Raw genomic sequence first — 13656 nt, 5'->3', positions numbered from 1 at the left:
AAATCTACCAGCTTACTCAAGGGGTGGGAAGAGCTGGTTTCTTTTGGGCTGTGTTGTAATATGAAGTTTTACTTTTAGGGTGGGGTAAGGGTTTTTACCCCCCTCCTATTGTATTTTCTTCCTTCTCCTTTGTTAATAAAAGTTTTTGTTATTGATAAAAAAAAAGTTTTTTGCAAATTGATGTGTAGTGCAATGTTTTCGCCTTTGTAACAATTATATAGGGTGCAATGTTTGTTGAGGGTCTTCTTTATCAATTCTCTAAGTCTTAACTGTATATTGTGGCTTTGTTTTCCTCCATAGTTGTCAAGGCGATGCCTAGGCGACAAGGCGCCCTTTGAGGCTCGCCTCGCCTAATCACCTAACAGTTTTCTACTTCCTACTATAATATACTTTTTTATTCATTCTTTTTTGAGATTATAATTATAAAATAGACATTATTAAGCTAAAATAATCATTTTGTGTGTTTATATACCAATTTCTTTTTATTATTTTCTTATTTATTATGGTTTAATCAACACAAACATTGCTAAATGCTGTATTGAACCCTCAAAGACTTAAAAACCTGAACCAATAAGTAAGGAAGAACTAAAAATTTTATCTAATCAGCACATTTTCCTCTTCCATATATTCTTCTTCTACTTCTTCTTGTTCTTGTTCTTGTTCTTCTTCTACTACTACTACTACTACTATCAATACTTTTTATTTTCTTCTTTTCCTATAATGAAATTAAGGGTTCAGCCCCTATATTTTTTGAATTTTATTTTCCTTCTTCCTTTTCTTCTCATGAATATGTTGATTTTCTATACTTTAATATGAAATTTATACTTTTCTTATGAAAATCTTGAATAATTATTAAAGAAATATGGTTATGGTACCTAGGGAACTACCCTAGGATCTATGTTTTTAACATAAAAAATCCATCGCCTAGGCGCCCCCCAGTCGCCTAGCCTTGCCTTGGCGCCTTGAAAACTATGGTTTTCCTATTGCTCTTTGTTTTCTTGCTTGTGCATACTTTTGGGGTTCATTCCCTATTTCTTTGTGAAAATGGTTCACTCTCCTAAATTTCTTCTTTTTAATGACATTTTGGGGTCTGGCATCTCTTCTTTGGATGTTGTCATGGTAATTAGTACATTGGATGGGGCAAGGTCTTGTGCAAATGCAGAGACGTTGAACCCTCTATACAAATATATTCCCCATCAAGTAGTGGTGGAACCTGGCTGTGAGTTACCTTATGACTTTGTTCCTCCTAATACAATTATCAGTTTTCTAGATTTGAAGTTGGCAAAGCAGCATTTCCTAAATTTTATGTGGAGATCTTATGATTCCTCTTGCAAGCAATTGGCGAGTTGGTGTAATCTTATGCTCACTGATCCTATTTTTGTTAGTAGATTAAGGTCTGTTGGGCTATGGCAGATTATTGAGATAGTTGTCTTTGGTTGTAATAAGAATGTGGAGTTAATCAGGTTGTTGGCCTCCAGGTGGTCCTCCCACAGCCATACATTTGTTACTACTTGGAGGAGTTTTCTATTACCTTGGAAGATGTATGTGCCATTACTGGTTTGCCTGGTTTGGTGATGGGTCTACTTCCTACTTTTTTGAAGAGACTATTAGCCTACATCCTCCATTGAGGCCCATATTCAATTGGTTAATAGAGGATGAAAAATTGGATGCCTTGCTCTCTGAAACTGGTTGTCACGGGAAGAGGTTGTCTACTAGTTGGACGAGGCATTTTTTCTTGTGTATTTTTTTCTGGTTTTGCATTAGCCTTACTTTTGAAGTTCGTGGAGAGTTATTTCCTCTTGCTTCTTGCTTTTTGGGGTATTTGTATCGATGTCTTGATGCTGTTGTTGATGAATTTTGGAATGTAGGGGGTTGTGTCCCTATTTCTTGTTTTGTAAATACAAGTTTTATTTTCATGTTTCTTTGTAAGCATTTCCCCCCAGTTGGGGATTTCTCCTGCAAGGTTTGAGCCTCGCGAAGTGGCCTTTCGTATTGATGGGCAGCTGGTTGTATAACAGCTTTTTCCATGCCTACAGTTGTAGGTGGATCAACTGTAGGGACAGTAAATTGCTGACTCCTAATACTTTGCTTCAGTTGTTTGACAACTGATCAGCCTTTGTTTTACAACTGATCAGTCCTTGGCTGCAAATTTTTCATGGCCTATGTTCCAAATGGATGTCAAGAATGCCTTCCTCGATGCTGACTTACAGGAAGAAAGTCTGTAGACTCAAGAAAGCATTGTATGGTTTAAAGCAATTTCCAAGAGCTTGGTTTGATAGGTTTAGACTTGCTTTAGAGAAATTTGGCTATGCACAGGCCTACTCAGACCATACACTTTTTATCAAGAGAAGTAGTTCCTTGACACTTCTTACTGTATATGTGGATGATATTGTGGTAACAAGCAATGATGTTGATGAGATTAATTCCCTCAAACAATTACTTCATAAAGAGTTTGAGGTGAAAGATTTAGGTCATCTCCGGTATTTTCTAGGAATTGAGGTGGTTAGATCTAAACATGGTATTTTCGTCTCTCAGAGGAAATATGTCCTTGACCTTTTGGAGGAAACAGGAAAATTGGGGATTAAACTTGTAGATGCTCCCATTGAATTGAATCATAAGAGCCTCTTGATGACAAGACCATGTATTAACGGCTGGTAGGGAAACTTTTGTATCTTTGTCTGACTCGGCCTAACATTTCTTATGTTGTCAGTGTTGTTAGTTAGTACATACATTCTCCAAGAACCACCCATTTGTTGGTTGTTGAGAGAATTCTAGTATATCTCAAACATAATGGTTATATGAAGATTGAGGTGTACACTGATGCGGATTGGGTAGGATATGTAGATGACAAGAGGTCTACCTCCGGGTACTGTGCCTTTGTTGGAGGAAATTTGGTTTCATGGTGGAGTAAGAAACAAATTGTAGTTTCTCGTTCAAGTGCTGAAGCAGAATACAGATCCATGGCTCATGGAGTGGTAGAAGTACTTTGGTTGAGATCCTTACTTGAAGAGTTTGAAATTGAACATGAGAAGCCTTTAATGTTGTATTGTGGCAATCAAACTGTCATTAATATTGCCTATAACCCAATACAGCATGAGAAGACAAAACATATTGGGGTGGATCATTGCTTTATTAGGGAGAGGGTTGCCTCTCAAGAAGTATGCTTGCCATATATTGCCTCTGATGTGCAGCTTGCGGACCTCTTCACCAAGGCAGTCACTAAAGTCAGAATGGAGATAGATTTACGTAAGTTGGGAATGCTCAAAATCTACTCCCAACTTGAGGGGGAGTGTAGAGACGTTGATAGGGACACTTGTTTTTTATATGTTTTTATATGCAGTTATATGCTCCCCATCTTTATTTGTGATTGTTTCAGACTTCTGTTTTTGTTTTTCTCTGTCACAGTCAACAGAGGTATTTTTGTCATTGTACATTTTGCTATTAAGTCATATATGAAAGCCAATGAGGGGGGCGGCAGAACCTATTCATTTCCTCTCTCTATCTCTCTCTCTCTCATTCCTTCTCTTCTCCATCTGTTCTTTTTCTCCTCTGTTCTTTTTCTTTTCTTTTTCCTGAATAGGTTTCGTACTAAACCTATGACTGCTACATCAATCTTCCAAGTGATACCTGTATAAGGGTGCTTTATTGTGTCAGATATTTCAATTTTTAATGTAAATTCCACATCTGAAATATTTTGGATCCATGTCCCAGCCATATCTGGGTAATATATATTGGCATTCTATAGGGGTAGAACTGAATAGATTAAGAGGCTCTAATATAATATTTAAAATGAAAGTTCAGCTGGATAGCTTTCTGGTTTTTGAAATTGAAAGGATTTGGTTGGGGATTATGGATGGTACAGTGTTTTGGAAAAGGATTTGAAGTGTTTAGATTTAGCCAGTTAGGTTTGATTGAGGTTCTGGTTTGAAATGTCTGAAATTTCAGACTTGAGTTTGAAGGGGTATGTTGGGCTGAAATTCTTTGTGTTAGTGTTATATAAAGGGTGGTTTTATGTTTTTTTTTTTTATTGAGTTGGGGTTTAAAAGTCTTGGTACAAGGTCCAAGAAGAACAGCCAGGTTTTAGAAAGAGAAACTGGAGAAATGTCAAGGAAAAAGTTGCAATTTCTGAAATTTCTTAGTTGTCTTTTAACCAGATCCTATGGCAGTCCCAAATTTAAGTTTCATTTGGATCTTAGATGGCTACTATAGTTGTTTGACTAGGATAAGAAAGAGGAAAGAAAAAACTCTTTATCATCATTAAGGTTTATAACCTTAATCCCCCTCTGAAAAAAAAAAAAAAAAACCTGAAACCAGCCATTGAAATGATTTTAGACCAATAAGCATGATAGATGGCCTATATAAAATAATTGCTAAGGTGTTTTCACTTGGTCTCAAAATGGCCTTCACCTCCATTGTGTCTTGGAGTGTGCCCAAGAGATGAATAAATTGGGGAGAGAAAAGGCTGGGCATGTAAGTTGGATTTGGAGAAAGCCACAACCTAGTATATTGGTCTTTTTTGGAAATCATGTTAGAAATGAATGAGTTTGGGGAAAAGTGAAGGAGTTGGATCAAAGGGTGTGCAGACTCCTTCCATTACTTAATTTTGGTCAATGGTTCAGAAAAAGGTTTCTTCCTTGCTGAGAAAGGACTTGGACAAAGTGACCCTCTATCTCCACTCCTCCTTATTCTAGTAGCTGAATTCATTAGCCTACTTTAGAACAGACAATTGTGGCTTAATAAGAGGTATGAGGGTGTTGATGGATGACATTGTGGTCTCTCATTTGTAATTTGCAGATAACATTATCATCTTTTATAAGGATGTTGACGAAAGGGAAGTTGGGAATCTAACTCCTACTTTTATGCTTTCAAAGAATCTCAAATTTGTGAATAAAGTTGGGAAAGTGCTATTTAGTAGGTAATAGGTGTTAACATAGGATAGAAGAAGAGAGATATGTTGGGAATTAGGATGCCCTATATTGTCTTGGCCCACGAGCCATCTAGGATTACCTTTAGGAAGCAACCCTGGATGTATTTGGTTTGGATAGGTTGTCTAGAAAACTTGACTCTTAGAAGAGAAATTACATCTTGTTGGATGATCAAATCAACCCTTGCAAATTTGGTGGTTTAGTTTCTTTTTATTTTTGAAACCCTGCAAGTGATAGCAAAAAGACTAGATAGAATTATAGTGACATCTTCTGGGAAGTAGGTGAGACCAAAAGAGTATCTTATCAACTAGAAAATTGTAAATAAAAGGACACAAGATGGAGGTTGGGGCTGGGAAACTGGCGGGTGATAACTCGTCACTTTTTTGTAAATGGTTTTAGAGATTCCCACTTTATTCAAATAAGACATGGCATGCGGTAATAAAAAGTGTTCATGATTGAACTTCTGTCTATGCAACTTGAAATTTAACTAAATAAAGACTAGACAAACTCATAGTACTTATGTCATAGCAGTAGAGAGTCCTCACTTACCTGAAATGAAATCTAGATATAAGTACTTTATTTAGGTTATGGTCACATGAAGGTAGAGGTGTATATTTGTGCTGATTAAGCAGGGCCTGTAGACGATAGGAGGTTGATTCTAGTTACTGCACTTTCAAGGGTGGAAATCTGATTTCATGGAAGAGTAATACTCCATTGGTGTGTGAGGTTCTATGGTTATGATCACTCCTGGATTAGTTAATAAGTATAGATTAATAATCTGTTGGTGCTGTGTTGTGATAATCAAGTTGAAGCATAGCACCAATCAACCCAGTACAGCATGACAAGACAGAGCATATTGAGGTTGATTGCCACTTTATTTGGGAGAAGATCTTGTTTGGTGAAGTTTGGCTCCCATTTGTGAAAACAGAATAGTAGTTGCTGAATGTGTTTGGTAAAGAATTTTGAAAAATCTAAAGCTGAATGGTATTCTGAGAAATCTGGGCATGACTAGCATCTTTGCTCAGTTTGGGGAGTATTGAAGAATGAGTAGTTAATTTTCTGTTTTTATTTCATTTACTAATGACTTTATGAGTTTATAAGGGGAGAGCAGCCAGGGGTGAATTAATCATTTTATTGTATTTAACAATCGCTGTAAGTATGGAATAGATGCTGACACCTCACACTTTTGACTCTCTTCAAACTGGATTTCTTTCTTACTCTTCTCTCATCGTCTTCTTCTTCTTCTTCTTCATACTTTTTTATACTTTAACCTCTTATTATGTTTACAAAGTTAAAATCAAGAAAGACAATGATAGAGACATCTTCCTTTTGATGCTTAATACAACTTAGTTATCTTACTGCCAATAAAATAATCTCACATTATTCAGCAACAAAGCTATATCATAAGCATGATGCTGTGTAGACAATCTTGTGGCTGTTTACTGAAAATATATCATTCTATTATTCTCCTATATGGTCATCTTTCTGTCAAAATTTATTGTATTTAACAATTGCTACAAGTATGGAATAGAGGTTACACTTCACACTTGATTCTCTTCAAACTAAATTTCTTTCTTACTCTTCTCTCATCTTGTTCTTCTCTTCTTCTTCTTCTTCTTCTTCTTACTTTTTTTTATTCTTTATGCTCTTATTGTGTTTACAAAACTAAAGTCAAGAAAGACAAGGATAGAGACATCTTCCTTTTGATACTTGATACAACTTAGTTATCTTACTACCAGTAAAATGATCTCAATATATTTTGGCAATAAATCTATGTCATAAGCATGATGCTGTAGATGTTCTTGTGGCTGTTTACTGAAAGTATATTATTCTATTATACTCCTCTATGATTGTTCTTCTGAGTTTAAATTTGACAGAAACCTACATCCAGTGGTTTCCAGGGTATATATGATGTTGAGCATTTCATTTTGTCACTAAAGTATGACGTACGGATTGTGGAAAGCATTCCTGAAATTCACAAAAATGGGAAGACCAAGAAATTGAAAGCATACCAGGTTAGATGTTGATATTTGAGTTTGTCTTGCCCATGGAAATGAAGATATGTTCTAGGTTAAGTGGTTTTTTAACTGTTTTTTTTCTCTTCTCATTGCAGCTTCGACCCCCTAGAGATGCACCAATCAATTGGTATACAACAGTTGCTCTAGAGAAGATGAAGGAACATGGTGCTATTTATCTCACTCCCTTTTCACATCGTTTGGCAGAAGAGATTGACAACCCTGAATACCAGCGGTTGAGATGCAGAGTGAATTACCATGCCCTCAGGTTTAAGCCAAATATTATGAAATTCAGTAATGCTATTGTCAATAAACTCCGAGCAAAGGGGCCCTTCATGGCAATTCATCTTCGGTTTGAGATGGATATGCTTGCATTTGCTGGGTATGTTATAACTTCATTTTGTCTTTGTAAATTCTGTTAATATTTTTTATTAATAAGACACAATCTAAACAGCACAAACAAAATGAAGTTTTTTTGGTACATGCAAAATATTCGCATATGCATGCAGGAGTTTGGTTTGCATTCTTTCTGTTATTGGTTTACCAACAGGCCTCCTGTCTTAAATGCTTTAGGTAATTGGTATATTGAAAATTGTTGCATTTTACTGTTAAGTAAAGATGATTCATCCATGGTTCCTTATGCTAGTAAATGTTAACAAAAGTATAGCTCCTTTAAGTGTCTCTTGGTTGGTTTTAGAAGAACCATAAACTTTGGAGGTTTCTGTTAAAAGGAGGCCTTGTATAGAATGGTGGTTCACAAATATGAGGTTGCATGGTTTGTGTGGGATTTCAAGTTCATTTCAGTAACTTATGATTTTTGTTTTGGGAAAAATGGAGGAGTGCATCCCGAGTCTTATGTGATAGATGAATACCACTTGGATTGAAAGAAAATTTTATATAACAATCATAAGGCCAGCTATGTTGTATGCAATAGAATGTTGGGCTGTCGAGAAACAAGTAAACATGTCTGGAAAATGAGAGTGGAAAAAATGCATATGCTGAGATGGACAAGTGGAAAAGCTAGAAAGGATAGGATCAGAGATGAAGTCATTTGAAAGAACCTGTAAGAAGTAATTTCTTGCAAGTTGAAGGGGCTAGAGGGGCTAGGGGTAGACCAAAAAAGGGCATGGGTTGGAGTTGTTAGAAATGATTTAAATGCCCATAATTTAACAATGAATATGGCATTAAACATAAAAGAACGGTGAAACAGGATTCATGTTGTTGACCCCATATAGTTGGGATAAGGCTTGGATGATGATGATAAAAGTATTATGAAATTCTACCAACCATTTGCTGGCTTTACTAAACTTTTGGTTGGGGTAGTTCAATAATTAATTTTATTTATCAAAATAGTAGCTCAATAATTTATTTTTGAGAAGATTCTTTTTTGATGCATGAAGATTTTAGTAAGATGAATGATGTTGATTAGGAGATCTTTTCGACTTATGCTTCGGACTAGCATTAGTGCCAAAGATATTGCAGTTAGTGAGTGTTTTGACATCAGAAATCATCAAGAGATGTGGTATCCTACATTTAGAAGACTATTGTTGGATAGGGAATTTGAAGAATGCATAAATCTGTTTAGAAATATCTTCTTGCTGAAGTATCTGCAAGGATTTACTCTTCTCCAGTTGTTATCTTTACAGTACCTAAAGATTTATCAAAATACTGAGGTTTTATAGGTTTGTGCCTTTGTGAGTCTGTCACCCCATCTATGTATCTGATACTGATGAGAAATACTTTATGAAATTAGGTTAATTTATGTGGCTGCATGCTTGATGTTGAATTGGAACATATGCTTTTCTCAAGAAGTTCTTGAGCTATGTTAAGTAATTCCTGCACAAATAAAAGCTTATATCCATTTGTTCTTTACCTTGATTCAGAGGACTAATTTGTTTGTTGAAGAATAAGTGCTTCAATCATGACATACAAATGGTCTCTTAATTTGATTTGAAAAATTACAGGTGCTTTGATATATTTACCCCTGAAGAGCAGAAGATATTGAAGAAGTACAGAAAAGACAATTTTGCACCAAAAGAACTTGTCTATAGTCAAAGAAGGGCAATTGGAAAATGCCCATTAACTCCTGAAGAGGTAAATTATCTTGCATATTATCCTCCTGCAATTCTCTTTCCAAGAAATTTTGTTATGCTACTACAAACTGAAGCTAACTCTGCTTATAGAAGATAAACACTGGATAATTTCTTTTTGTTGTTGATTAAGCTTCTGTTTTTGGATCAGAAATCTAAAGCTACATGTCAATAATGCTATAAAACAACAGATATTTTGGATTTTACCTTGTAGTTTTGTTGACTGGGATCATGCTTCTGGTACTTATTTATGTGCTTTCCTCTAACCTGTCTTACATTTCGGGTGTCTAAACTGAAGTTGAAAGTATCAGTATCACAAATATTATCCAAAAGGCAATATCAAGTGAAGTGTCAGAATAAGCTATGGGAAAACATAGATACAGTGGACATATTAAGATATGTGCAGATATGCTAGGGAAAAATAAATCGTCAAAATGCATCACTAAACTTAGGGCTCAAAGGACCATAAATAAGGTTTAAAAACATAAGAAACATACATGTTAATAGTTTATGTGAAGTGTGAACTACCAGAATACATCTGGGAAATGTTTGAATAGAAGAATTAAAATATGTATGCATACCATAAGAAACCAATACAAATCTCATTAATGCTTAAGCAATTACTAATTTGCTTGGTACTGTGGTTGAAGCCATGCATGGCTCGCTATGGTCCACTTCACGCCTTTATTGGCATTCTTCGAGACTGTACCATGGATCAGTCCATACTATCTCATAATTTCTCACTCAATGTTTTAAAAGGCATGGGAGGTGTCACCTGGATGTGTACCTCTATGCAAGGCACCCCCAAATATGCCAGAGGTGTTGATTCCTCTGAGGCGTATGCTTGGAGGCATGCCTCCAGGCAAGGTGCCTCCAAAATGCCCCGAGGTGTATGCTAGAGGTGCTGATGTCTTCTGAGGCGTACGCCTCAGGTGCAAGAGGTGTATGCCTCGTACACCTTTTACATGAGGCGTGCTAGAGGCTTATGCCTTGTGCATCTCACAAACAACTCACATAAAAAGACAGAAAAAGAAAAAAAAGAATGGAAAAGAAAAGAAAAAGAAAAAACAGTAAAGAAAGAAAAGAAAAGGGAATGGAAGGGAAGGAAAGAGAAGGGGAAAGAAGGTTTGGGCCAAGGGCAGAGAGGCCTCCTTGGCTGTGGGGCCCTTTCAACTAGTATTAAAACTCCTCCTCCCTGTTCTTTCTCCTCCCCCTTCTCCCATAAGACATTGAACATATATTCAAGGGTAAGGAAGTAAAACTTCTCTGATATGTGTGATGAGAGCCAGAGCAAATAACGAAATGAAGGCCTTGTGGCATAATAGTGCCCTTACACCCCCTTGGTTGGGGGGCTTTGTCCTTTCAACTAGTGTTAAAAATCCCCATCCCTTTTCTTCCTCCTCCCCCTCCTCTTCCTATAAGACAGGAATATATATTAAAGGGAAAGAAGTAAAAACTCCACTGATATGTGTTACGAGACCTAGAGCAAATAACGAAATGAAGGTCTCGCAGCATAACAGTGAAGCACAGAAGTGAAATTGAGTTGATTTAGCCTTGCAAAGTCACAGGCAAGTTCCCGACATTGCCTCATGAGTTGCCTTGCAAGGTTATATCGGTCTAACTCCGCGAGTTGCCTCACTGGATCAGTATTTTTCACCTTGCAAGTTGCCTTGCAACATCACAAAACCTCAACTTTGCAAATCGCGTTGCAAGGTCATAATAGTCCTACCTCACAAGAGTAAGCTATCTTGCCTCATGAAGCCGCATCTGTCCCACTGATCTCATGAGGTGTTCAAAATCAAATATATGTGTATGTCTTGCGAGGCAAGGTAACTACTAATGGGTCAATGCCTGAGTGTGGTGAAGGTCTTGTTGAGGGTGTCAGATGCGTGATTGGTACCTCAGGGAAACCACAACTAGCTGTACGTGGGTGTTGTATTGCCACGTGTCACCTCTTAAGGAGATCCGAGATCGTGCTCTAACAACCTGGTGGTCCTGAGAGACATGTGTCTCGAAGGGAGAAACCTATGAAATCTATCTCTAGGGACAACTCGAATTAAGGAATATTGTAGAATTCTTACTTCATGCATGTAGTTTTGCTTCGTTACTTCTATAAATAAGGAGAACATCCCTTGTAAAGGGAATCCGATTCTCATTCCACTCGAAGCTAAGTCCTACTCCTCATTCTCCTTGGTGACATCTTCCTTCGTGCTTCTAAGACCCTAAGTCATCCTTATCCTTGTTGTCTTACACCTCATCCCCCTCCTCTTAAGGAGGCATAAAGCCTCCTTATGTTGGGGAGGTTCGGGAGGCTTATGTGTCTTAGTTCTGAACTATATACCTCATGCCTCCGGGTAGTGGGACACCTTGCATCTCACCCCAATATATTCAAACATTTTTATAAACTTTTGCGATAAATGACCAAGATTTTTTTTTTGCTTAGAAGGCATCCACACCATAGTGCATAACACTTACAAAGGTGTGGTGTGCTTTCAACTATACCACAACCACAATGTCGTCCAGTGGATTAGTTCACACTACACAATTTCTCATCCACAGTACAAAACACCCCTTAATTAGTTTCTTTCTTCTTAATGTTCTTGTTGATATATAATATTAACAGAAAGTTACAAGTTGTAGCATAGAAGTGTAAAACTTCTTCTAATGCAAATGACCTGAGTTTGATTATTAACAACTGCATATAATTTTTATAGCATGGGAGTAATTAGCATGAGTTAATGCGGGAAAATGACTAGATTGAGTTAATATAGGAACTTAATAGCTTGAGTTAATGGGAGTAATTTGAATTTAACAATTTAAACTAGAGCACAGATACATAACTGATACACATGTTTGTATTTCCCATCCATGTAACATGCCTATAACCCCAATATCTTATATGATACTTGAAACCTTGGCCTAAACAATACAGTTGAAATAGTTGTGGTATATAGAGGTCACCATAGTATGAATCATTTGAAATTTTCGAGTGACATCCAAGATGTTATAATTGAATCTCTTACTTGACCATAAGTTAATGAATAACGCCTTCGGATTTTGATGCAATACAGTCAAATTGACTCTCTAAAGTTGATATCTAAAATTTGCTTAGCTAAATTCAATAACTATCAACATCATCATCATCATCACCACCATCTAAGCCTTCTCCTGACTATATGGGACAGCTATATGAATCCTGTTTTGCCATTCTATTCTGTTCAGTGCCATATTCTTTGTCAGATTCAATAACTATGATGTCACTAATAGATGTTTTTTGGTAACAGACTAGTAGACTTGTTTTGTTCATCTACTCTAGGTACCGGTGTTTATGCTGCAGGGATTTTATCATCAATTGTTGGAAGCATGCCTTGGCCCGATATTTATTTTCAGTAATCAACTGTTGTTCCAATCGTAGAACTTCAATATTTCTTTAACAAATCGGACTGTGATGGCTTTCCTTGCAGGTTGGCCTCATCTTGCGTGCCATGGGATTTGACAATTCTACCCGGATATACCTTGCAGCAGGTGACATTTTTGGTGGAGAACGTTACATGAAACCTTTAAGGTCCCTGTTCCCTCACCTTGAGAACCACAGCACGGTGGGCCCTGCAGATGAACTGGCAGAGAACACCCGGGGACTGTTGGGATCTGCTGTTGATTATATGGTTTGTCTCCTCTCAAACATTTTCATGCCCACATATGATGGCCCAAGCAATTTTGCAAACAATCTCATGGGTCATCGCCTATACTATGGCTTCCGGACCACAATCCAACCTGACAGGAAAGCTCTTGCTCCAATCTTAATTGATCGAGAAAATGGTCGGACTGCCGGTTTTGAAGCAGCTGTCAGGCGTGTGATATTCAATTCAAAATTTGGTGGCCCCCATAAGCGGATTCAACCTGAGTCTTTCTACACAAATTCATGGCCAGAGTGTTTTTGCCAAATGTCAGCACAGAATCCTGCTGATAAATGTCCACCAGATAATGTCATGGAACTTCTCAACAGCCGGTTATACGGTGAAGAAACCAATAATGTGGAACAAATGAATTCGAACATCACCAATGTTTCTCTATAAGTTAAGAATGTTTGGAAGTCATAATTGTTGGTTATTCTTCTTCTCAGGGAGCCGACCTCTGTCAACCACACAGAATTCAGAGAATTGTTCAAGGATAGAGAGTCTTGAAAGAGATGGTGTAGGGATGTGCTTTGTAGCCTGTAATATAGATAGATAGAACAGTGTACACATTCTTTCTTCACCGATTTAAGGGAAGAGAAAAGACATTCATGCATTGGAAATTCTGTAAACTGAATACAAGCATAGGAAATGTAGTGTAAAGAGAAAGAATGAAAGATCCAAGGGCATTTTGTTCATTTTCAGAAATATGGTTGAGCTCTGAGCACTCCGTAAGTCTTCTCCGTACTCATTTTAACACCTCGTCAACTTTGGAGCCAAAAAGAACAGATCATAGTATCAGCTGCAAGCCTGAAACAAGATTTGGGCTACCTAAACCGAAACAATTTTAAAAATTTACAAACTAGAAATTAACGGGTCAGAGTTGGATCTGATTGGGATGAAGGCAGTATAGAACAATAAATAATCATTTCAGATTGGATCGAGTCTCTAT

The 13656-nt window shown here is 37.1% G+C and overlaps 1 protein-coding gene across 1 annotated transcript in view; it reads left to right on the top strand.

Annotated features, from left to right (window-relative positions):
* Positions 1–13412, top strand: part of LOC104585864 (O-fucosyltransferase family protein) — a 44194-nt gene extending 30782 nt beyond the window's left edge. Inside the window, exons 6-9 of the mRNA XM_010242881.2 lie at positions 6817–6940; positions 7039–7322; positions 8905–9034; positions 12495–13412. Coding sequence (XP_010241183.1) covers positions 6817–6940; positions 7039–7322; positions 8905–9034; positions 12495–13106 — 1150 coding nt within the window. The 3' untranslated portion in view covers positions 13107–13412. The remainder of the gene's footprint in view (positions 1–6816; positions 6941–7038; positions 7323–8904; positions 9035–12494) is intronic.
* The last annotated feature ends 244 nt before the right edge of the window (positions 13413–13656 follow it).

Source organism: Nelumbo nucifera, chromosome 3 (genome assembly GCF_055504915.1).
Source record: "Nelumbo nucifera cultivar China Antique chromosome 3, China Antique-T2T, whole genome shotgun sequence".
Classification (NCBI taxonomy): Eukaryota; Viridiplantae; Streptophyta; class Magnoliopsida; order Proteales; family Nelumbonaceae; genus Nelumbo; species Nelumbo nucifera.
This window is presented reverse-complemented; position numbering and strand designations above follow the sequence as displayed.